Below are 24,198 nucleotides of genomic sequence, written 5' to 3'. Positions count from 1 at the left end.
GAATGGGTGCAGAGTTGTGTTCCGGATGTTGGTTTAAAAAGAAAATGATTGTATGCATTCGGCTAGTTCTCTTTCCTTAAGTACTGCCTCCCCTCTTCCCGCAGCGGACAGAGGCAGCCAAGGCGGGAGCCAGGCGCTTTTGCCTTTGCGCGCCTCTGTGTGCGTGTTTTGTTTACATCCCGAGGCAAGTTGTAAAAGACCCTGCAATGGAGCAAGCCGTAAAGGAGCCCCTTTCTGAATGGCTTGGCACCAAGTTCAGAGGGGAGTTGGGGTCCAGGGGTTAGTTAGGAAGGCACGACGTTATGGGAGCGCGATTCGGAAGCCGGAGCTCCCCGTTTGGTTTTATTTCCTCCTTTGAAGTTTCTGGAGACTTTTCCAACAAGGATTTCCGTTGTTCTCTGGAGGCGGAGAGGTGGTTATGTTAGGGATTACGGGGGGGGGGGGGGGTCTTGGAGATGAGATTAAGGTTTTGTGTGGGGAGGGGGGGGGCAAGCGCCAGGCGCTGGTCAGGAGGACAAAGAAGGCCCTTCAACCTTTGGGGTGAAAGGGGGAGCCCTGGCACCTCGGCCGGCCTCCCTTGCCTCGGGAACAAGGAAGGAACCCGCGTCTTCTGGAAATCTCATTTCCACCCTCACTGCTCTTTCAGGAACTGGAGGAAAAGTCTCATTTCCATCCCCAGTCTCTGAAGGTGTGGATTCCGCTAAGAGGAAACGCCGCTGACTGAACCAATGCTGGTCCAGGGCGCGTCTACAGTCTACACCAGGCTTGGGCCAACTTGGGCCCTTCAGGTGTTTTGATCTGTTCGGCTGCATCTGCATTGGAGAATTCGTGCAGTTTGACACCACTTTAACTCCGTTCTACGGATGAGATGATTCCAGTGTAGATGCAGTTTAAGACCATGCGCCTTTTTCTCCTTCCAATAGTCTCCAGCTCCTCCAGAGAATGAATCCGGAATAAACTTTAGTCGGAAATAGCGTCGCTGTCACGAAATTCCAGGCCCCCCTTTTCCAAACGTGGAATGTGTCCAGAAGAGGGCGACTAAAAAGATCAAGGGTCTGGAGAACAAGCCCTATGAAGAGCGGATTAAAGAGCTGGGCATATTTAGCCTGAAAAAGAGAAGGCTGAGAGGAAACATGATAGCCATGTATAAATATGTGAGAGGAAACCATAGGGAGGAGGGAGTAAGCTTGTTTTCTGCTGCCCTGGAGACTAGGACTCAGGACAATGGCTTCAAACTACAAGAGAGGAAATTCCATCTGAACATTAGGAAGAACTTCCTGACAGTGAGTGCTGTTCAGCAGTGGAACTCTCTGTCCCTGAGTGTGGTGGAAGCTCCTTCTTTGGAGGCTTTTAAATAGAGGCTGGACGGCCATGTGTCGGGGGGGGGGGGCTGTACTTTGAGTTTCCTGCTTCTTGGCAGAGGGTTGGACTGGATTGTCCCCGAGGTCTCTTCCAACTCCATGATTCTATGACTTTCTGATGCTCTTCCTCTCTTGTGTTAAGCAGAAGTGTCCTGAGCAAATAAACAGCTTTTCTCCTTTCAAGGGACCCTTCTGCTTAGCACCCACAAGAATTCTGCAAGGCGGCTTGTCCACGCCGCACAAGGGTGATCAAATGCTAGAAGACAGCAAGGACAAACAGTCCTCATTGTCACCTGAGTGGATGGTGGAGAAGACCCTACTACACCTTCTCCTGGGGTGCATCTATACTGTGGAACTAATGCAGTTTGACCGCACTGGAATTGCTTTGCCTCAAGGCTATGGAATCCTGGCGGTTGTCGTTTTACAAGGTCTTTATGTGCTTTCTCTGCCTAAGAGGGCTGGTGCCTCACCAATCTGCAGCTCCCATAATGCCACAGCATTCGGCCAGGGCGGTTCAATTGCAGGAAGCAGGAAAGTCCATAGCTCAGGCTGGAACTCCCCTGGGCTTGAGATATGGACTTTCCTGCTTCCAAAAAGAATTCTGGGAACTATGGTGGAGCCTCACTGAAGAACCATGGTCCAATTGGGGAGAAAGTAGGGGAGCTGTGATGGGAAACCTAATCTTCGATCTGCAAGAATGTAGGTTAAGAGAGGATTCCCCCAGGCAGGAACTAGCCAGGCTTTGAAGCTGCAAGGCAATTCAATGCTAATCAAGGTGGCCAATTGCAACATTCACACTTGCCTCAAGCAGACAAGAGTTCTTTCTCCCACCCTGGATATTACACAGATATATAAACCCCACTTGCCTGGTTTCCAACAGGCCTGACAACCTCTGAGGATGCCTGCCACAGATGTGGGCAAAACACCAGGAGAGAATGCTTCTGGAACATGGCCATACAGCCCGGAAAACTCACAGCAATCCAGTTATTTCGGCCATGAAAACCTTCAAGAACAGATAGGTTGAAATACATTACAGAGCCTTCGAGCTGGGATAACATGGTTCCCTCCCCATGGGTTTTAAATACAGACAAATACATGCCATGTAGATCTAATCCAGTTTGACCCAAAAAATCAAGTTTGAACTGCATTATAGAAGCCTATACTGACTCCCATAATGGTGTATATCCAGCCTTAGCTAGCTATGGCTACATCTACATTGCCATATAAAATCCAGATTATCTGCTTTGAACTGGATTATATGGCAATGAAGACTCGTATCATCCAGTTCAAAGCAAATAATGTGGATCATATGGCAGTGTAGATTCAGCCTCCCGAGAGATGGAGTGTGTGTGTGTATGAGAGAGAGAGAGAGAGAGAGAGAGAGTTCAGCACCGCGAACTAAATATTTGGTAGGACACATCATTGGAAATTCCTGGCAAACCCACCTCTAAGCATTGCTTGCCTAGAGAAACCCTAGGAAATGTATGGGGTCACCATAAATCGACTCGACGGGAGACTTAAAGAAAACCACACATATCTCAGAATGCGGATATTCTGCACAACGTTGCTGTTGTTTGTTTGATGTCTAAGTCACCTTGGACTTAATAAGTTTATGAACTACACTCCACAGTTATTGCAGTTTTATTGCATCTAAATAATCCAAGCTCCATCCAGTGGGACCTACAGTAGGATAAGTACTTTTAATTCTCCATACAGAAGCTCATCAAACTACAAATCCCAGGACTCTGTGAAACGGACTGATAACAAAGGCAGTGGTGCCACTCCGCTATATTTGTGCAGTATGGATACAATTAAAAAATTCAGTCCAAAATGGCAGGATATAAATGTGAAGACTATATTGGTGTTTTGTGCCAACACTGCTGCCCTTTATTGCTGTCACCTAAGAGGGGCTTCAGTGAGCTCAGGTTCTGAAAAGGGGTGATCTGCAGGGTGTTTCTTGTTGGCCTTGAATTCCTAGCATCCATCCCTGTACTATACTGGCAAGGACTATTGAGCTCTGTAGTTCTGTCAGTTTAGGGTCCTCATGATTCACACTTATGCTTTGTAATGTGTCAGGTTTCATCCCTGGACTGGACAAGTCTCTTGTGTCATTAAGTCTCTAGACCTCAATGAGTAGCTACACTAGAGATAGGATTAGGCTGAGGGACTCTGCCCCCCCCCCCCCCCCCACATGCATGTTTACCAAAAAGGGCCTTGTATTTACTCTTCCTTCTTGCCACTGTCTCCTCCCCTTTGAAGATGTAACAATGGCATCTCTGTGAGGGAACTTCCTTTTAGAAAGTATGTTTATTGCCCTGGGCTGGCCATGTGACCATTCTCTTTTCTGCTTTTTCTTCCTTCCAGTGAGGACACATTTTGCCTCTCTCTTTAGTCAAAATGTAGCTGCATGGATTTTTTTTTTACTTTTTACTTTTTTCCTACTTTAGAAGATATTTAGTAAGCTAGTTAGCTCCAAGACCTTTTCTATCAAGAATGTACTTCGTTTACTTCAATAAATATTTTGAACCTAAAGTTCTGACTCTGCAATCCTGTGCAGTCCTACGATATAGAAGCTTATCCCAGCTCACCGCATGTAAGTTTCTACTAGTTATGAAGTTTACTTCTGGTACTCTGCTATATTTTTGGTGGAATCACCCCAACTGGGGGTTATTTTGAGCCTAATAGCTCAGATTCTTCAGCAGCTTTGCAATGCTTTTTTGTTTTGAAACAAATACTCCCCAAGGGGCATTTTGGAGCCAATGGATGGGCTCCTGCGGGTCCTGGAGTGCTTTACAGCCTGCAGTGGGTCTGTTCACCTCCATGAATTCCTCTTCCCCCGGCCCAGGCTCGAGCATTTTGTAATGATTATAGGGTAATAGAATTGGAAGGGACCCCAGAGGCCATCCAGTCCAACCTGCCACGCAAGAACAATTAAAACACTCTCGGCTTAGAACTGGAGATGAGCGCCCGTCCCCAAAGTCGGACACAACTAGACTTAATGTCAGGGGGAACTTTTACCTTTTACACCATTACCCAGCCCCGCCGTACAGTTGCTTCCTTCTCTGCCAACCCATTTGGCAGCACGTTAACTGCCAGGGCCCAATGCTATGGAATCAAGGGGATTGTAGTTTGACAGGGTCTTGAGCCTTCTCTGCCACAGAGAGCTGGTGCCTCACAAAGCCACGTCTTAGCCTGCAAGACAGGGAAGGGATGCGTTTTTTCAGAGGAAATGGAGGCACCGCTCAGGTAGGGAGCCGCTGGTCTAAAAAAAGGCAGATATGGAGAGAAGAAGGGGGCAATTCCAGTTCCATCAAAGTAGGGAGCAAAACAGGGCACCCTTTGGTCACAAACTATCTTCTGGATCCTCTTGGTGTCGAATTAGCGATGGCTCTTGCCCCTCGTTCCCTCTGCTGCTGGAGCCCTCCAGTGTTGCTCTCCACTTGTCTGAGTGAGGAAGAGATTTGGGCCTCCTGAGGTCAGTCGCCAAGACTCCCTTGCCAGGAAGACATATTTCCCCTTCCTGTCAATTTAGGCAGCAGCAAATCTACCTTTGGTGCGCCCTGTACTTCAGTCCCTTTCAAGGGCAAGCATTGTGTCGCCATATTAATAACCTGGAAATCTTAATTTGTTTGTAGAAATCAGCATTTCACTTTCATCTTTTCACATCATGTATGCCCATACCAACCAACTTTTGGATCAAAATCTTCCAGTTCAAAGCAGATATTGTGGGTTATTCTGCTTTGATATTCTTGGTAATATGGCCATGTGGAAGGTGTTGGGTTTCATCCTTGGACTGCACGAGTCTCTTGTGTCATCAAGTTTCCAGACCTCAATGAGTAGCTAGACTAGAGATAGGATTAGGCTGAGGGATTCCCCCCCCAACCCCCCCCCCATTCCTATGCATGTTTCCCAAAAGGGCTTTGTCTTTCTCTTCATCCTTGCCACTGTCTCCTCCCCTTTGATGATGTAGGAATGGAATTCTATGAGGGAACTTCCTTTTTAAAAGGTATTTTTATTGCCCTGGGCTGGCCATATGGCCATTCTCCATTTTTCCAGTCTCTTCTTCTTTTCTTTCTGCCTATGAGGATGCACATTTTTGCCTCTCTCTGGAGGGAAGGATATTGAAGTACTTTGGCTACATAATGAGAAGACAGGAAAGCTTGGATTATGAGAATTTTGCTGGGGAAAATGGAAGGAAAAAGGAAGAGGGGCCGACCAAGGACAAGATGGATGGATAGTATCCTTGAAGTGAGTGGCTTGACTTTAAAGGAAATGGGGGTGGCCACAGAATCGAAGAGTCGGAAGGGACTGAACAAATAAAACAGCAAAGGCAAAATGTAGCTGCATTGACTTTTATACCCTTCTACTTCTTTAGAAGATGGGATTTAGTAATCTAGTTAGATCCATGACATTTTCTATCAAGAATGTATTTCTTTTACTTCAATAAATATTTTTGAACCTAAAGGTTTGACTCTGCAATCCTGTGCAGTCCTAAGATATAGAAGCTTATCCCATCTCATCACATACTAAGTTTATTTCTGAACTCTGCTATATTTATGGTGGAATCACCCTAACTGAGGGTTATTTTTGAACTTAACAGCTCAGATTCCCCAACAATTTCTTAATTGTACAGTAGATCCCAACCTGAGGCCACGTGGGAGCCTGACCCATCAGACACCAGCACTCTTGGGCAGAGGAGGAATTCCACAGAACAGGGGCTCCTCCAGACTCAAGTCTTGGAGAACTCTGGAAGGGAAAGAGAGTTTGCTCTCTTCGGGGCTGTTTGGTTGTTCTGCACCTTGAGACTCTGTGGTCAATCTCTTGCAATCCTTTTTTTTTTTTTTTTTTTTGCAAGAGATTGACTCAGAGGAAGTTTGGTATTTCTTTCCTCTGTGTCAGTGGTTCCCAACCTTTCGTCCTCCAGGTGCTTTGGATTTCAGCTCCCACAACTCTCACTTACTTTACTTATTTAGAGGATCCCAAGGATGATGGCCCTCTAAGTACAGTGTCTTGGTGGTGGGTCCGTAGGTGGCCGTGGACACCTATTCTTGATCTGCATGTTCTTCTGCAGTGAGTACATCAGTTTCCAGGTGGTTCCAGGTGGAAGGCGGTTGGCACGTTTCCCCCTTTTGCCTCTGCCTCTTCGAATTCTGCAACACTGCTGGTCACGGCTGACCTCCAGTTAGAGCACTCAAGGGCCAGGGCTTCCTGAGAGTATAGAACTGCCATGGGAGAGTTACCATCAGCATACTGTAGTTCTAAAACAGATGTTGTTGTGACCTAGATTTTGGCTTTCAGTCTGCTGAGGTTAAATAGCTTGTCATCTGTCCGATAGATGATTTCCATTCAGGTAGGAAGCTTCCCACTAACAAGATGAAGTATCATAGCAATGAAGATGGGAAATAAGGTCGGGGCAATATCACATCCCTGTTTGACACCTGATTCCACCCTAAACGGGTCACTTCGGGAGCCAAGACTGTTGCCATCATGTCACATGCCAGAATTGCTAAGGAGACTGAGATCTCTGGGAGTTGAAGTCCAAGGCCCCTTGCACACAGCTGAATAAATTCCCACGTTTTCTGCTTTGAACTGGGATATATGGCAGTGTGGACTCAGATAACCCAGTTCAAAGCAGATCTTGTGGGATTTCTGCCTTGATATTCTGGGTTATATGGCTATGTGGAAGGGCCCCAAAACAACTGAAGGACCAATGGTGGGGAACCACTGCTGAAAGTCAATCCAGTCCCGTAAACTATATCGGTTTCAAACTGCTATGACTTTTCCTGCTACACTCGGGTCACGAGGCCAAGGAGAGAGGCAATCATTCAAGAACCCCGTCAACTAATAATCGAAAAAATTAAAGTACAACTGGACAATCTTTTCCTTCTCCATTCAAGTCCCTTGGAGTACGGAGTTTCAACGGAGTTTACCCACAAGGAGGTGTGCACAGGCTTTAAAACTTTTTTTTTTAATCTATCTATATATAAAAAGTCAACGTCTGTATGTATATGTTTGCTGTGATAATAATAACAACAACCGCTGCCGCCGCCCGAGTGTCTCCTCGACGGAGTGGTCCCTGGAAGAGGCGGCGGGGCAGAGTGCGCCTGCGCGGGAAAAGGCCTTGCCATCTGGCAATGGCTCTCCTCCAACGGGGTCCAATCCCAGGGAGACGCCAAACCTCCACTGTAAACCATTTCCACCAGCCGCCTCTCCGGGCCCATAAATCCTCGCTGAGAATTGGGGGAAAGGAAACGCGCCTGGGAATGAAATGCCAGTTAGAGAAAGAACGGAGAGAGGGAGAGAGAGGGAGAGAGAGGAACAACTTGCAGGACTATTCCCCTGAGCGCATCCATGCCCGTTTTCATTCCCTTCGCAGTGAATCTTGATGGCAAGGAGAGAGAGAAAACGCCCCCGTCTGGAGCAGCCACCCAAGCTGCTTGGTGGGGAGCCCACTTTGGGAAAGTTACTAAATTTGGGAGAAAAGGTCCAGGAAGCCCGCAGCCAGCAAAACTGTATCTCCGAAGGAACTAAAACAAAAAGTAAAGAGTTTCCCTTTTAAGATAGAAAAGACTTTGTATTGTCGAAGGATTTCATGGCCGGAATCACTGGGTTCTTGTGAGTTTTCTGGGCTGTATGGGCCATGTTCCAGAAGCATTCTCTCCTGACGTTTCGCCTGCACCTATGGGAGGGATCACCAGAGGTTGTGAGGTCTATTGGAAGCTAGGAAACAGATCTCACAACCTCTTGGGGGTGCTTGCCATACAGCCCGGAAAACTCACAACAACCCAGTAAAGACTTTGTGGGATGCAGTAAAGAAGGCAACATGGGCTCTTGGCTGTCAGTGGTAGGCTGCCTGGGGTCTTCTGGGACCTGGAATCGGAAACAAAGAATATTCTTACAATATAATGCTGCTTGATGGGAAACCCACTTTGGAAAGTAGGGAGAGAATAGGTTCAGGAAGCCCGCAGCCAGCAAAGCTGTCTCTCCGATGGAACTAAAACAAAACACAGTTTACCCCTTATGAAAGTGAAGACTTTGTGGGATAAAGAAAGCTCCTGGCTGTCAGTGGCAATCAGGCTGCCTGGGGTCTTCTGGGAGTTGGCATCGGAAACAAATCATATTTATATTCAGACCTCATAACCTCCAAGGATGCTTGCCATAGATGTGGGTGAAACATCAGGAGAGAATGCTTCTGGAATATGGCCATATAGCCCGAAAAACTCACAGCAACCCAGTGATTCCGGCCATGAAAGCCTTACAATACATATTTTGCTTGGACTGAGGTTGAGTCAGAGGACAAGTTGGGTCTTTGGGCATTTCTAAGAGTTTGGATGGCGCTTGGGTTCTTGCTACTAGTGCTACTAGCAGTCTCACTGCTTTTCTCTGACCAGTTTTGAGGCTGGATTTCCTCTATTTTATTCCCCTAAAAGAGTGACAAGGAAAGGAGGAGAAAGAATCACAAGTTTCTGGAGGATCAATCCCTCTTTTTGTGTATTTTCCCTTCCTTAAACATACAGACAACTGAGTTTCTAGGGTTTTAGTCTTTTATTAAACTGTCCTGGGTTTCTTTATTGAAGGCTGCAAAGGGAAGAGTGGCTCCAACTACGGAATCATCTCGGTTTTGGGGACAGATAGAAAACCGGGCTGAGAGATGTCAGGCCTCCGATAAGATCAGGCAGCTCTGCCTTAGAAACTCGGTTGGTGGTGGGGAGAAAGCCATCTGCACATGTTTGGGGACGCCCTTTCCTTGGCTCCATGTCCTCTGCCTCAAGGCTGGAGTCCAGAGCAGGTTTAGCAACAGAGTCCTAAAACACTGTTTTAAAATTCAAAAAGGAGAAGGAAAAAAAGACATTGGAATGAAATGGATCTACTCTGTAAGATTTTGAAAATGCTTGCCTCATGGAGTTTTGGAAAATACAAGATAAGTTTCAAAATAAAAGAGAAAATACGGCCACTTCCTCCCTCTTCTAAATATTGCTCCACTAATATCCCGAAGGTAATTATCATAATGAGCTGGTTTGAGAGTGAAAGGCTTGGGAAGGCCATTCCATGCAGCTCAGCGTGTTTTGTTTCGTAAAGGAGTTCCGAAGGATCAATTCAACGCGACCTCTCCGCGATTCATGAATCGATACATGCTCTCACGTTTGTGGAAAATCATTTGGAATAGCCCAGAGAGGAAAGAAGAGTCTGTCTCCTTCGGCGGCTGGTGGAGCCTGGGAAGGGCAAGACGCCACCAGGCGATGCAGCCAAGCTCAAAGCAGCCAATAGGCAAGGCTAGAGGCTGGATTAAGCCGCCGGTCTGGAACGGTGTAGTTAAAAACGCGTTTGTTTTTGTTCTTCGCCATAGAAAGGGAGTGAAAGTACCGAAGCTTCGGCACGACCCGGCGGACTACTTTTCTCCTCGACAGCCTCAGTCTCTCCTTGGTGTGAAGTTGTAGTTTCTCTCTTACACACTGTCATGCCAAGCGTCTTCGGGAAGCTGGATGTCTCCTGAAAAAGAAGGAAAGGGGGAGAAAACAAGAAGTATATTATGTCCCTTCGTGCTCCTAACCCAGTCGCATAACAACAACAAGTTTGTGTTGTCGAAGGCTTTCATCACTGGGTTGCTGTGAGCTTTCAGGACAGCCCGGAAAACTCACAGCAACCCAACAATTCAAAAAATAGAAGTGGAGACACCTTAGCAAGGAAATCTTTTCTCTACTCCTCCTCTTCACTCATTTTGTTCCTCTCAACAGTTACATTAAGAAAATAAAATCTGGGTTGCTGTGAGTTTTCCGGGCTGTATGGCCTTCTTCCAGAAGCATTCTCTCCTGACGTTTCGCCTGCATCTATGATAGGCATCCCATATGTTTTATTTGTCACCCGCCTCTCTTCAAGGCTCGAGGAGGGATACAACACAGTTAAAACATACTAGACTCTCAGTTAACCGGCACCCAGAGGGGATTGGTAGATGCAGGATAACTGTAATTTCTGATTGCTTGAGATGTACTATTTAAAATGCAAAATAATATACCCCACACGGTATCATATAAACTCTGTATTGGATTGCTGTTAGTACTGAAATACAGCCATGGAAAACAAATAAATATAAACACAATGTAACACAGTTTTACTGCAGCATAAAAACATTTAAATATTCCTTCTTCCGATATTTGCTGGTTTCTTGAGAGTTTCGGTTGCTCGAGTTCCGGTTAACCGAGAGTTTATGGCACAGAGATAAAATGTAAATATTGAAAGACACGGGCTGGGTCTACACTGCCATCGAACGCAGTGCAGTGCGATTAAACTGCATTATGAATTTAGGCTGACGGTATCCATGCGGATTCAAACTGTGTAATATGGAAGTGCCAATGCAGCTACAGGCATAAGGTTAGATCACATTAATACAGGGTTGCTGTGTGTTCTCCCGGCTGTATGGCCATGTTCCAGAAGCATTCTTTCCTGAAGTTTCGCCTGTATCTATGACAGGCATCCTCAGAGGTTGTGAGATTTGTTGGAAACTAGGCAAGTGGGGTTTATATATCTCAGGGTGGGAGAAAGAATTCTTGTCTGCTGGAGGCAAGTGTGCATATTGCAATGGGCAACCTTGAATAGCATTTAATGGCCCATTTTCCTAGTTTCCAAAAGACCTCACAACCTCTGAGGATGCCTGCCAGAGATGAAGGCGAAACGTCAGGAGAGAGTGCTTTTGGAACATGACCATACAGCCTGGAAAACACACAACAACCCAGTGATTCCGGCCATGACAGCCTTCGATAATACACAAGAATATACATCAGCTCCTTGCCCCCTTTCAAAGGGAGAATGTGTATGTGTGTGTGTGACTGGGATGGGAATGGGAAAGCTCGACACCTGAGTGCCATCCAGCCAGAGCAGAAGGAAGCGGAGCAATGGGCGAGAACAACTCCACTTGGCTCTGTGTGTGTGTGTGTGTGTGTGTGAAAGACCTCCCAGCGGGCTTTGGGGATATAAAAGCTGATTCATCCCCGCGTGTTCCCCTCCTGTGGCGACCATGGGATGGTCCCAAAATAAATCTTTAAATGGGGGGAGGGGGGTAGGAGGAGGAGGGGCGCCACGTGACCGAGGCGGGGCACCCCCCCCCCCTCGCCATAATAATCACGCCTTTGATTCCATTTTCTGCCGGGCTGGCGGGGCACAGATCAATCCCAGCTATTCATGATCCCCACGCCAGCCTCCCCACCTCTCATTTGAATTAAAATCTATTAGCTACTCCGCAGGAGACGCGGCTCTGGCCCGGATCAATCAAGAGGCGCGTCGGCTGCGTTGTCGCCTTGGTGTGTGCGTCCCAAACCCTCTTCTATGATAGGAGGGGAAGGGGACGGGGGGGGGGGGGGACACAGCTCTGGGCCCTCCCGATCGATCTTTATGAATATGGAACGGCCTATCGCGGGAGAGAGAAAGGAAACAGGGGAAAGAAGCGCGTTGAACGCTCAAGCAGAGGCTGGAACTGCATTATATGGAGAGTGTAGACCCATATAATGCAGCTCAAGCCTGGAGGAACGCGTTGGGAACTATGAAAGGGAGATGCCTTGGACGCTCTGAGTCGAGGCTTCCTGGGAGTACGACACACTGCCTGGATTTTTCCCTCGTCTGCAAAAGTTGTTCTCCTGTCCCAATTTATATGGGAGAGGAGATTCGGGTGGAATAGCCCTTAGGAAAGTGGAAAAAAATTACTTGGGTAAAGCTGGAATTACGTTGCCTTCTTCGCTTGGTATTTCCTTACTTCCCTGATAACAAGCATTGGGAGCTACTGTCTTCCCTAACCTTCATCTGCTCTCACCTGCTCTCAACAAGAAACTGGAATATCACCTGGTGGAACCATAAATGTAAAGTGGGTCCAGCCCTCACCTCTCCCGCCCCCCAGACTGGTGGGATTTTACAGGAGAGCAGGAGCAAAGAAGGCCGCCTCAAATGGAACTAATCTCCTTCACATCCAACAGGACAGGTCTCAATTACCCAGTGATCGATCCTTCCTTCCCTTCCCTTCCCTTCCCTTCCCTTCCCTTCCCTTCCCTTCCCTTCCCTTCCCTTCCCTTCCCTTCCCTTCCCTTCCCTTCCCTTCCCTTCCCTTCCCTTCCCTTCCCTCCCCTCCCCTCCCCTCCCCTCCCCTCCCCTCCCCTCCCCTCCCCTCCCTCATCCTTTCTTTCCTCCCTTCTTCCCCACTCCCTCATTCATTCATTCCTGCCCTCTCTCCTTCTTTCCTTCCTTCTTTGCCCCCTTCCTCCCTCCCTCCCTTCCCTCCCTCCTTCTGTCCTTCCCTCATTCTTTTCTTCCTTCGCTCCATCTTTCCTTCCTTCCTTCCTTTCCCCTCCCTCCCTCCTTCCCTCCCTCCTTCTTTCCTCCCTTCCTTGTCTCCTTTCTTCCCTTCTTCCCTCTATACCTCATTCCGTCCTTTCCCCATTCTTTTCCTTCTCTCCATCTTTCTTTTCTTCCTTCCTCCTTCCTTCCTTCCTTCCTTCTTTCCCTCCCTCCCCTCCTCTTTCCTTCCTTCCTATCCTCCCTCCGTCATTCCTTCCATCCCTTCCTTCCCTCCCTCCTTCTTTCTTTCCTTCCTTCCTTCTCTCCCTCCCTCCTTCCTTCCCACTTTCCTTCCTTTCTTCCGACCCCCACCCCTCTTTCAAGTGTTAATTACACTAGCCAACACAAATTTGATGCCTCAGATGTCAGTCCTGTTTCTAGGTATATTTGACCTGCTAATTCCAAAAATGATACCTGTTTCCCCCAACAGTTCTAGTTTTTGAGACACAAAACATTTGGGATTCACACCATCTACTCGCCCATAGAGAATCATGACAGCCATATCTAAGAAACTAGAGCTGATGCAGTCTAGCCAATGACATTTTCTGAATCAGCTTCCCAAATAACCCCAGGAGCAGACTTAAAAACAAAGACACCGATGATTTTTTTAAAACTATGAACTTTTAAATCACATTCTATGTTTCTTGTGTTTTAACTTTTGTTTCATGTATTTTAATAATATATGTATGTTTTAATATGGCCTTTTATGGATGTGTTTTAACTATGTTGTGTCCTACCTCGAGTCCTAATAGGGTAATAGACACAAAAATATTGTTGTTGTTGTTATTCTTGTTCTAATCGTTTCCGACATATAAAGTTCCCAGAGCGTTCTGGGCAAGACTTGTTCAAGTAGCTTATCATTGACTTCCTGTGAGGCTGAGACAGTGTGACTTGCTCAAGGTCAACTTGTGAGTTTCCAGGGCCAATTAGAGATTCGAACCCTGGTCTCCAGAGCCCTAGTCCAATGCCCACACCGCATGGGACAATAGGGCAACTCCTAAGTAGTGCCTAAATAGTGAGGTGTTATTGTTGTCCTAGTCCATACTTTTATGTAAATCCGTTTGGAATTGCTAACAGAGCACCCTTCGCCGGGCTAAAGAACAAGAAAAAGGAAGTTTTCAACCCTTGGTCTTTACCGCCAGGATCCATTTTGGATCAAACAAAGTTTTTAAAATAAAAACTAGGTGTTTTTTTTTAATTACCTTGAATTCATGTGGGGGAAAAGGCGAGATATAAATGATGAGGAAGAGGAGAGGAGGAGAAGGAGGAGAAGGAGGAGGAGGAAGAAGAGGAGGAGGAAGAAGGAGAGGAAGAGAAAGGAGAAGAAGGGGAAGAGAAGGAGAAGGAGAAGAAGAGGAGGAGGAGGAGGAAGAAGAGGAGGAGGAGGAAAAAGAAGAGGAGAAGGAAGAAGGAGGAGGAGGAGGAGGAAGAAGAAGAGGAGGAAGAGGAGGAAGTAGAAGAAGACGAGGAGGGAGAAGAAGGAAAAGAGGAGGAGGAGGAAGAAAAAGAGGAAGAAGAAGAGGAGGAGGAGGAGGAGGAGGAAGAGGAGAAGGGAGAAGAAGAAGAGGAAAAGAAGGAGGAAGAAGAGGAGGAGGAAGAAGAAGAGGCAGAGGGAGAAGAAGGAGAAGAAGAGGAAGAGGAGGAAGAAGAAGAAGAAGAAGAGGGAGAAGAAGGGGAAGAGGAGGAGGAGGAGGAGGAGGAGGAAGAAGAGGAGGAAGTAGAAGAAGAAGAGGAAAAGGAGGGAGAAGAAGAAAGAGGAAAGGAGGAGGAGGAAGACACTTTCGATAGGAGAAGGGCTGGTGAAATGACTCCCCGCTACAGCGCAATGTGTGTGTGTGTGTGCGTGCGTTTTCCCTTGGTTTCACTAATTCCAAGCTTGGTGTGGAAGGAGAGGGTGCGTGGTGTGAATATGGCGTGCGACCTCTGTACTGTTTTGCCAAAGCTGGGTGGCCCTCGACCTCCATTCCACTCAACATCAAGCGGAAAGGGACACCCAAAGGGATGGGATTGTGCAAGGAAGGGTCTCCCAACCCACTCGGTTCGGGTTTCAGGGGGAAGTCGGTTGAAACAGGGGCTTGGGAAGCCTCGCCTTCTCCGCTTTCATGGCCCCGGCCTCCTTGGGCCCGCGAAGTCGTTAACAGTTGGCATGGCTGGGCCTCCTTCGCCAGCCCGGCCTCTCTCCCTGTGTGGGCAGCATGGCGAGGCTCCTTCTCAGAACTGGCCGAGGCCGAGAGAAGGCCTACGCTTCCCCAAGGAGTCCCCGGGAAGGGCTCCGAGGCATCTATTCTTCCCCATTCCTTTCCCTCCTGAGCTTTCGACCTGACCCTGGCAAGGCAAAGCGCCCCAATCTCGCCCCCTGGCCGTGGCCCGCCCTCTTGGATGGAAGCCCCCCCCCCCCTGCTCTTGTTCCTCACCTTCCTGGCAAATCCGGCCCCCCTGCTGCCCCTCCCCCGCCCCTTCGCCTCCTTCCATGGCCCGATTCATCCCCTCCTCCTGGAGAAGGAACCCTAATTTGTGTTGCAAATAGGCGAACCTATGTTTGCCACGGGACGCTCGTAAACCTGTCAAGGGGAAATAGATGGGAGCGGTTTTGCTTCCCTGCCTGGCGCTCAGTAGGGCCCTTCTCGGGGGAGGGAGGTCCCCCTCGAGCCTGCCAGGAGGGCCGGGAGGGCACAGCCCGCCTCTGTTCCTGGCCCCGCTCCCAGCCCCCAGGGAGGCCAAGGGGCCCGGCAGGACAAGACCCACAAGCAGGCTCCGGCAAAGGCCCAGGGAGGGAGGGAGGGAGGGGAGGCTCCTTCGCTCTAGGCCCAGCTATAGGGCACGGAGAGGGGACCACCACCCGGCCTCCGTATCTGCAAGTATATTACTCCTATCTTTTAGTCATCAGTCTTATCTTTGAGGGCCTAGAGCAGACCTGAGCAAACTCCCCCCCCCCCGGTGTTTTGGACTCCAAAACACCTGGAGGGTCCAGGTTTGCCCGTGTCTGCTCTAGAGAAATAGAGGCAGGCTGGCTGGATCTACACTGCCCTATATCCCAGGATCTGATCCCAGATTATCTGAAATGTAAACTCACACAATCCAGTTCAAAGCAGATAATCTGGGAATGCAGATCCAGCCTCAGATAATTGTGGCTCGCCATTCGTCATAGGGACTCATAGGCCTAGGGTCGCAGTTCATTATCTCTCCAGAAAACAATGAAGGGATCCCGATCATAATTCAATCAACTGCCTCTTCTATGCTGCCATATAACGCAATCTCATAATTCAGTTTAAGTGCACTGACTCATATAATGCAGTTCAATGCAATGAAACTGAATTACGAAACTGCAGTTATATGGCAGTGTAGATGGGGCCTGAGATATTAGACAATGATCAAATAGTTCCCCTGCTGACGGGCTCAGAGATCAAGCAAGAAAAACACAGTCAAGCCTTTGCTAGTACTCACAACCTCTGAGGATGCCTGCCATAGATGTGGGTGAAAAGTTAGAAGAGAATGCTTCTGGATCATGGGCATACAGCCTGGAAAACTTATAGCAAGCCAGTGATTCCGGCAAAACTTTGCAAGTATTGTTACAATCCTTCCTTCTAGTAGTTTTTCACCTAAAGAGACCCCCAAGCAAAGCTATCACCAAGAACTACTTGGTTAGATTAGTTCTGAGGCTGAAAGTGTGTGACCCTCTCAAGGTTACCCAGTGAGTTTCCATGGTCAAGCAGTAATTTCAACCTTGGTCTTCTGACATCTCCAAACCACCAGGTACTGTTATTAGCATTAGTGGGATTCTCCCTCATTCTTATTCAAGCATTCTAATTACTAAGAATTGGAAATAAAACTATTTTCTACTACTAATTTTTAACTACTGAAAATCAAACCAACTAGAAATCAGGTTTCCTACTTCTATCTTCATGCAGCCTCTGGCTGTTCTCTACAACCCCCTTTCACATTATTTCCTTTTCCTTGTGCTTATGCAGAAGAGTTTTGCCTTTGCCTTCCTCTGCGGCTGAGAGAGCATGACCCCCCCCCCCCCCCCATGTCCAAAACTCAAACAAAACTCAAACAACACCAAGATGGTGCTAGGAAAGGAAAGGAAACCCTGGGCCTGTGCAGCAGAGGTGCAAAACCTGTGGCTTATTCTATGAGAAGATTGCTATTGTTAAGATGTTGTCACATGACTTATCGCTGTCCACTTGGTGACCTTTACCCTTTGACTTGGCAAAAGAAAGATAGGGGGAACACTGTGTGTTTCTCTGTGTGTAGGCAAATGTGTGGAAAGTGGCTCCATTTCTCCATGGCTAGATGCTCAAATTGGCCTTCACTCCATCCCTTCTTTTTTTCTGGCACCTTGCAAAACTAAGCAAAGGAGAAAAACAAAAGTAGGTAATTGCTCTTCATTGGAAATCAAAAGAAGGAGGTTGAAACTACTGGAAAAAGGCGAAGGCATAGAATATTTGTTTAAAAATATTTCCCTGTCCTCTGATTGGTAGCTGTTTCCAAAGACTCTTCTGCTGGAGTGCTTTGGATCAGTCATTGTTTGCATTCCTAATTCAAATACAAAGCCTTCCTTTTCAGTCAAATGTGCTCAATGCTCTACTAAACCACTGGGGACCTACTGGTTGCCCTTAAGATTCCCTTTGGGACCTCTCCTTGTTTTCAGTGCAATAGGCTTCCTTGAGTTTAAAGGGAAATTTTCTCAGCAGAAGGGTATCTCTATACTTAAAACATGTGACCCCACTTTTCTATCATGCCTCAATGCCATGGGATCCTGGGAATTGAGGTTTAGTGAGGCACCAGCACTTTTTGACAGAGTAGGCTAAAACCTTGTAAAACTACAACTCCCAGGATTCCATAGCATCCTTTAAGTGCCATATCAATTAAAGTAATTCCAAACTGTCTTCAGTAGTGTAGATGCCCCTTGATCACTCTTACAGGAATAGAATGGTTTCTGTGAATAGGGGAAAAGGAGAGGTAAAGGACTGAAACTATGAAGTCCCTTTCTGGGTAACCACCAACTTCCTGAAGATGAGGGAATCCATGTAGGGAATCACAAGAATTGTATTTGTTATAATAATAATAATAATAATAATAATATGCAGAGATTGAAAAAATATATATATTAAAAATCTAAAGTATAATTTTGCCATTTTATATAAGGGACATTTGGTTGCTGTGAGTTTTCCAGACTGTATGGCCATGTTCTAGAAGCATTCTCTCCTGATGTTTCTCCCACATCTATGGCAGGCATCCTCAGAGGTTGTGAGGCTGTTGAAAACTAGGCAAGAAGGGTTTATATATCTGTGGAAAGTCCAGGGTGGGAGAAAGAACTCTTGTCTACTTGAGGCAAATGTGCATGTAACAATTGGTCACCTTGATTAGCATTGAATGACCTTGCAGATTCAAGGACTGGCTGCTTCCTGCCCAGGGGAATTCTTTGTTGGGAGGTGTTAGCTGGCCCTGATTGTTTCTTGTCTGAAATTCCCCAGTTTTCTGAGAGTTGATCTTTATTTACTGTCCTGATTTTAGAGGTTTGTTTGGTTGTTTTTTTTTTTAAAAAAAAAGTACTGGTAAGGGTAAGGTAAGGTAGTCCCCTGACATTAAGTCCAGTCATGTCTGACTCTGGGGTGTGGTGCTCATCTCCATTTCTAAGCCGAAGAGCCAACGTTGTCCGTAGACACCTCCAAGGTCATGTGGCCGGCATGACTGCATGGCGCGCCGTTACCTTCCCGCCAGAGCGGTACCTATTGATCTACTCACATTTTGGATGTTTTCGAACTGCTAGGTTGGCAGAAGCTAGGGCTGACAGCGGAAGCTCATGCCGTTCCCGCTCAGCAGCTCAGTGCTTTAAGGCTCCTAAAGTACTGGTAGCCAGATTCTATTCCTTTTCATAATTTCTTCCTTTCTGCTGAAATTGTCCACATGCTTGTGGATTTCAATGGTTTTCCTGTATAGTCTGACAAGGATGGTTGTCAGAGTGGTCCAGCGTGTCTGTGTTTTCAAATAAGATCAAATAATAATTATTATTATTTGATGATCATATCAAATAATAAGGGACATTATTGTATATAATGGAAGTAGAGCAGGCGTGGGCAAACTCTGGCCCTGAAGGTGATTTGGACTTTAACTCCCACAATTCCTAACAGCCTCAGGCCCTTTCCTTTTCCCCCTCAGCCACTTAAGCGGCTGAGGGGGAAAAGGAAGGGGCCTGAGGCTGATAGGAATTGGGGGAGTTGGGGGAGTTGAAATCCAAAACACCTGGAGGGCCCAAGTTTGCCCATGCCTGGACTAGAGCGTCCACAGATTTGAGTATTCAATGGGGTGAGGAGGGGGGCAGCTTATCAAACCCCACCTGATATTAAAGGCCCAGTGTATGCAAATATGTATGTAAACCCACAGATAAGAGGGCCGCATATTCAGTAGTCCCTCTGCAGTTTCTGGTTCCTTTCCTGGCAAGAAAAGCAGGCTCAATCCCCTCCTGGAGTTCTTAATAGGGACCTTGGATTTCCACGATTATTTCTTTGCCTTCTGGACATTTGGGGGGGACATACAAAGATAAGACCCTTCTCTGTCCTCGGAGGGGGGCGCCAGCACTGTCCCAGGAGAGCTCAAGTTTTGGGGGGCCGCAAGGACAAACCGGGGAGACATCCCTCCCCTCCAAACGTCCCCAAGGCCCCCCTGGGCTGCGCCAAGATCAAACACGTCACGTTTCCCCCACCTCTTGTCTTCCTCCAGATAATTATATTGAGAAGTCACGCCGGAATAGATCTCCATTTTTAAAGGCGCTTTTCTATTAATTGTTTCCTCTCCCTCGGCGGAGGGTGGAGGTTGCAGTCGAATAATTGAAAGCAGCCTTTTGGAATTGGAGAGAGGGGTTGGAGACCGGAAGGGGGAGAAGGAGAGAGGAGAGGGGGGTCCTGCTTGAGCCATCTGCTCAGACTTGGGGCGCATCCACACTTTAGAATGAATACTGCCACGGGGCAGTGCTATGGCATCATGGGAGTGGTAGTTTGACAAGGGACTGCTGGGCCCTCCCCCTAGATTTCCATTGCATCCAACCATGGCAGTGAAAGTGGTGTCAAACTGAATTAATTCTACAGGGCAGATGCATCCTTGGAGTAAGACTCTTAGGCCCCTTCCACACAACTGAATAAATTCCCACGTTTTCTGCTTTGAACTGGAATATATATGTGGACACAGAAAATCCAGTTCAAAACAGATATTGTGGGATTTCCTGCCTTGATATTCTGGGGTGTATTGATGCGTGGAAGGGCCCTTAGGCTCATGGAGACTCAGGGCCCTTCCACATAGCCATATAAAGCAGAATGTCATAGCAGATAATCCACAATATCTGCTTTGAACTGGATTATCTGAGTCCACACTGCCATATAATCCAGTTCAATGTAGATTTCATCCAGATGTGTGGAAGAGGCCATATAAACCAGACAGCCATATAACCCAAAATATCAAGGCAGAAAATCCCACATTATCTGAGTGTGGACTCAGATAACCCAATTCAAAGCAGATATGGTGGGATTTTCTGCCTTGATATTCTGGGTTATATGGCTGTCTGGAAGCGCCCTCAGGCTCCATATAAGGCAGTTTGGAACTACATTATATGGCAGTGTCGATGAGGGCACAGTTTCGGGGCAAAGGCCCCTTCCACACAGCTGAATAAAATCCCAGATTATCTGCTTTGAACTGGAATATGGCAGTGTGGACTCAGATAACCCAGGGCTTTCCCAAACAGCCACATAACCCAGAATATCAAGGCAGAACATGTGGAATTTTATTGAGCTGTGTGGAAGGGGTCCCAGTTCAAAGCAGATATTGTGGGATTTTCTGCCTTGATATTCAGGGTTATATGGCTGTGTGGAAGGCGGTTTGACTGAATGGAGAGAGGAGTCGAATGAAGTAAACAAACAAACAAACAAACAAAAAGATTCCCAAACAAGACCAGACTCACAATAGGAAGGAGGCGGCGTCCATGAATCCCTTCTTCCGCTGATGAGCATTCACTCTCTCCTTCGGTTCTGCGAGGCTTTTAAACGTGGATCTCGCGTGTGGAGGCCTCCGATTGGACCAGACACCCCTTTGGATCCTTTTATTATTTGTCACACAACTCCCCGGACGCCTAAAACCCGCCGAGATTTGGGGTACGATCGTTTCTACCCCCAACACACACACACAGGAGGGAAGCGTCAACATCCCTCTCCCCTCTCTGGCATTTGCGCAAATATATGCCAAGGAGAGCGGAGCTTGCGCCCAAGGACCCGAGTGGAAACATCCCGCTGCCGGCAACGGAATCTTAACGCGTCTCGCCGCGGATTTAAAGGGCTCCGAGTCACTAAAAGAGCGCGGGGGGAAATGTTTCGCCTGGAAATCGGGAAACCTGGAGCAGGGGGCTTGTTGGCGGGTAAGAAAGGAGGCTTGAGGATTGTGCACCGATTTGGGGAGCCAGAGGCCCCTTCATCATCCCTAAGCAAATAAGCAGAGGGTCCACGCGTGTTTGGGAGGGAGGAAGGGATTCAGTCTTCACGTGAGAGAAATAGATCCCTAGGCTCTACTTTTAAGTGGAGGAAAGAACTACATGGCGGGAACTTCAGGCTAGCAAGGTGTGATTTACTAGTATCTGTGTGTGTGTGTGTGTTATAAAATGTGTAATTATAATATTAAAGTGATAGTAGTAAATTTAAATAATATGATTAATAAAATAGCATTTAAGTGATAATATGTTAATAATAACAATGAAAATACACCATGAATGTATAAGAAAATGTGCAATAATAATATTAAAATTATAGTATTAAAATAATAATATTAAAATTTAAAATTATTATTAATACAATATTTAGGTGGTGCAATTTAAATAATAATAATAACAACAATAATAACAGAAATAAATATTTAATAAAATACATCATTAATATATAAGAAAGTGTCCAACAATTATATTAAAAATATTATTAACATTTAATATTATTAATACAATAATATTTAGGTAATACTATTTAAATAGTTATATTATTCACAGTAATACATATTTAATAAAATTACATAATGAATACATCAGAAAATGTACAATAATAATATAATAATATTAAATTTTAATAATAGTATTATTACAATAATATTTAGGTAATACTATTTAAGTAATTATATTAATGACAATAATAAATATTTAATAAAATACATAATGAATACATCAGAAAATGTACAATAATATTATTAAAATAATAATAAAATGTAATAATACTATTAATACAATAATAAGTATGTAATACTATTTAATAATACCAATAATGATCGCAGTAATAATGCAGAGGCTTCCGGCTCTAATTACAGGCAAGGCTATTCATTCCTACCGATGGTCCCCCCTCTGACAAGCCCCCGGGGCAGGTCGGTATAAATCGATGGGATCGATGGAAAGACCAGAGAAGGAGGCACATCTGGCCTTTTTTCGCGTGTCTTCAGGCGACATCAGAGACGAAGAGGAGGAACCAGATCGCGGGAGGTCCCCCGAAAGCCAGCCCAGCCTCCCCTTCCCTCGGAGCAAGGCCCATTCAACCCCTTCTCCCGCTCTCAGGCCCCAAGGGGAGGCAGGGCGTGGGGCCTGGAAAGTGGACCTCCGGAGCCCGGCAAAGTTTGCGCCCCGAGCAAGGTTCAGGTCCTCTGGAATGAGGAAAGAGGCGGAAGAGACAGGAGCCCGATTCTGTTCTGTGTGGAGTCCCCAAACACACACAATGGCAGGCAAAACAGCCCACGAAGGAAAACGTCTCCGCAATGCCAACCCCAAGGAAGACGCCTCGGCCAGAGTTTACCTTTGTTTTTATTGAACTATCAGATTCTTTGCTGTCCTTCCCGGGTCCTGGACGGAGATCAGGATCAGCTTCTCCTCCATCGAGACACTCCCAGTCGGCCGTCCATTGGGTCCTTGAGAACCATTGACAGGAAAAGAGAGAAACGGGGAGAAAGAGAGAGGAGGGGGGGAGAGAGAGGGGGGGAGAGAAAGAGAGAGAGAGAGATACCTGTTGTGGGAGAGCGAGGGATAGGAGGAGGGGGAGGGGAAGGGGAAGGGGAGGGGGAAGCATTTCATTGGACTTCCCTTCCTCTCTTCTTCCCCGCTATTTGTCCCTCTGCCTGGCGGGGCTCTTCGGCGCCCCGAAACCGGGATCAAGGCCACGCGTGAGGAAACGCACCGAGCAGGGCGCTCGCTCTTCCGTGGCGTCGTCGGGGAGGAAGAGGAGGAGGAGGAGGAGACCCGGGCTCCTAATTGCTGGAGGAAGGGGGGGGGGGAGGAGGGAAGGCGCGGCGTATATAAGTACGAGGGGGTCTGGCCCATCCCAAGGCAGCCAGGCCAGGCGCTCCCCCATTTCCAGCCACCGAGGGCGTCTCGGAGAGGCGTGTCCGCACGCGCAGTCCCGCCGACTCGCGTTAAACCCCCCTCCCCGCCTCCCCCGCCCCCATCCCGGCTTAATAGGCGCGGCGGCGTAGACCTCCGGAGCGAGGGCAGCACTTGGGCCAAAGGCAGGATCCGAGGAGGAAGAGGAGGAGGAAGAAGAGGAGGAGGAAGAGGAGGCGAGCGCGCTACTGCCTTTCTCGCCGGGGTTCCGGGTCTTCTCCCGCGTCTTCTTCTTCTTCTTCTTTGCCGCCGCCGCCGCCGCCATGGAGGAACTGACGGCGTTTGTCTCCAAATCCTTTGACCAGAAGGGCAAGGAGGGCGCCGGAGGAGGAGGAGGAGGAATAGGAGGAGGAGGAGGAGGTGGCGGAGGAGGGGGAGGAAGCGGACACAAGAAGGAAAGCATCACGTACCGGGAAGTTTTGGAGGGAGGCCTGGCAGCGGCGCGGTCCCGGGAGCTGGGTCCCTCGGAGGCCGGGAGCCTGCAGGAACTGGCCGAAGGAGGAGGTGGCGGCGGAGGGTGCCCCGTCCACCTCTTCAAGGAGCAGCCCGAGGGCGACAAGGACAGCAGCAAGCTCAAGGACTTCGCGCACGCCGCCCGAGGCGCCGAAGGTAAGCAGGCGGACCCCAGGTCCGGGGAGGCGCTCTCTCTCTCTCTCTCTCTCTCTCCTGCTTTCCCTTTCCGAGAGGCTTCCTCCCACCTCTCCTCGGCTTCCCAGGACCCCCTCGAAGGGATGGATGGGGCTTCTTAGGGGGAGTCTTGGCCACTTAATATAAAAGACAGGAAACAACTTTGCCCCGCGGGAGAGGTTTCTAGCTGTCTCCAACTCTGTCGAGAGGAAGAAAAGGAACTGGGAAGACGTTGCCGCTCCCCTCCTCCTTTTTCCCAAACCCCTTTCGGAGAAGGATGGGGCTTCTTAGGGCCCTTCTACACAGCCCTATAGCCCAGAATATCAAGGCAGAAAATTCCACATGATCTGAGTGTGGACTCAGGGCCCTTCTACACAGCCCTATAGCCCAGAATATCAAGGCAGAAAATCCCACAATATCTTCTTTGAACTGGTTATCTGAGTCCACACTCATAATTTTATGCCTTGATATTCTGGGCTATAGGGCTGTGTGGAAGGACCC

The 24,198-nt window shown here is 47.6% G+C and overlaps 2 protein-coding genes across 3 annotated transcripts in view; one reads left to right on the top strand and one right to left on the bottom strand.

Annotated features, from left to right (window-relative positions):
- Window positions 1–8,887: 8,887 nt before the first annotated feature.
- Window positions 8,888–24,198, bottom strand: part of LOC132771629 (serine/arginine repetitive matrix protein 1-like) — a 20,602-nt gene continuing 5,291 nt past the window's right edge. The window contains exons 2-6 of the mRNA XM_067466239.1: window positions 23,481–23,602; window positions 22,868–23,365; window positions 22,490–22,601; window positions 9,726–9,851; window positions 8,888–9,174 (exon numbers count right to left, since the gene is read on the bottom strand). Coding sequence (XP_067322340.1) covers window positions 9,016–9,174; window positions 9,726–9,851; window positions 22,490–22,601; window positions 22,868–23,365; window positions 23,481–23,602 — 1,017 coding nt within the window. The 3' untranslated portion in view covers window positions 8,888–9,015. The remainder of the gene's footprint in view (window positions 9,175–9,725; window positions 9,852–22,489; window positions 22,602–22,867; window positions 23,366–23,480; window positions 23,603–24,198) is intronic.
- SHOX (SHOX homeobox) overlaps window positions 23,320–24,198 on the top strand; it is a 27,654-nt gene continuing 26,775 nt past the window's right edge. For both annotated transcript variants that reach the window (XM_060769855.2, XM_060769854.2), the window contains exon 1: window positions 23,320–23,679. In XM_060769855.2, the coding sequence (XP_060625838.2) occupies window positions 23,334–23,679 (346 nt within the window). In that variant the 5' untranslated portion in view covers window positions 23,320–23,333. The remainder of the gene's footprint in view (window positions 23,680–24,198) is intronic.

This window comes from Anolis sagrei, chromosome 3, assembly GCF_037176765.1.
Source record: "Anolis sagrei isolate rAnoSag1 chromosome 3, rAnoSag1.mat, whole genome shotgun sequence".
NCBI classification, from domain to species: Eukaryota; Metazoa; Chordata; class Lepidosauria; order Squamata; family Dactyloidae; genus Anolis; species Anolis sagrei.
The sequence above is the reverse complement of the archived record's forward strand: the minus strand, read 5'-3'. Positions and strand labels throughout refer to the sequence as shown.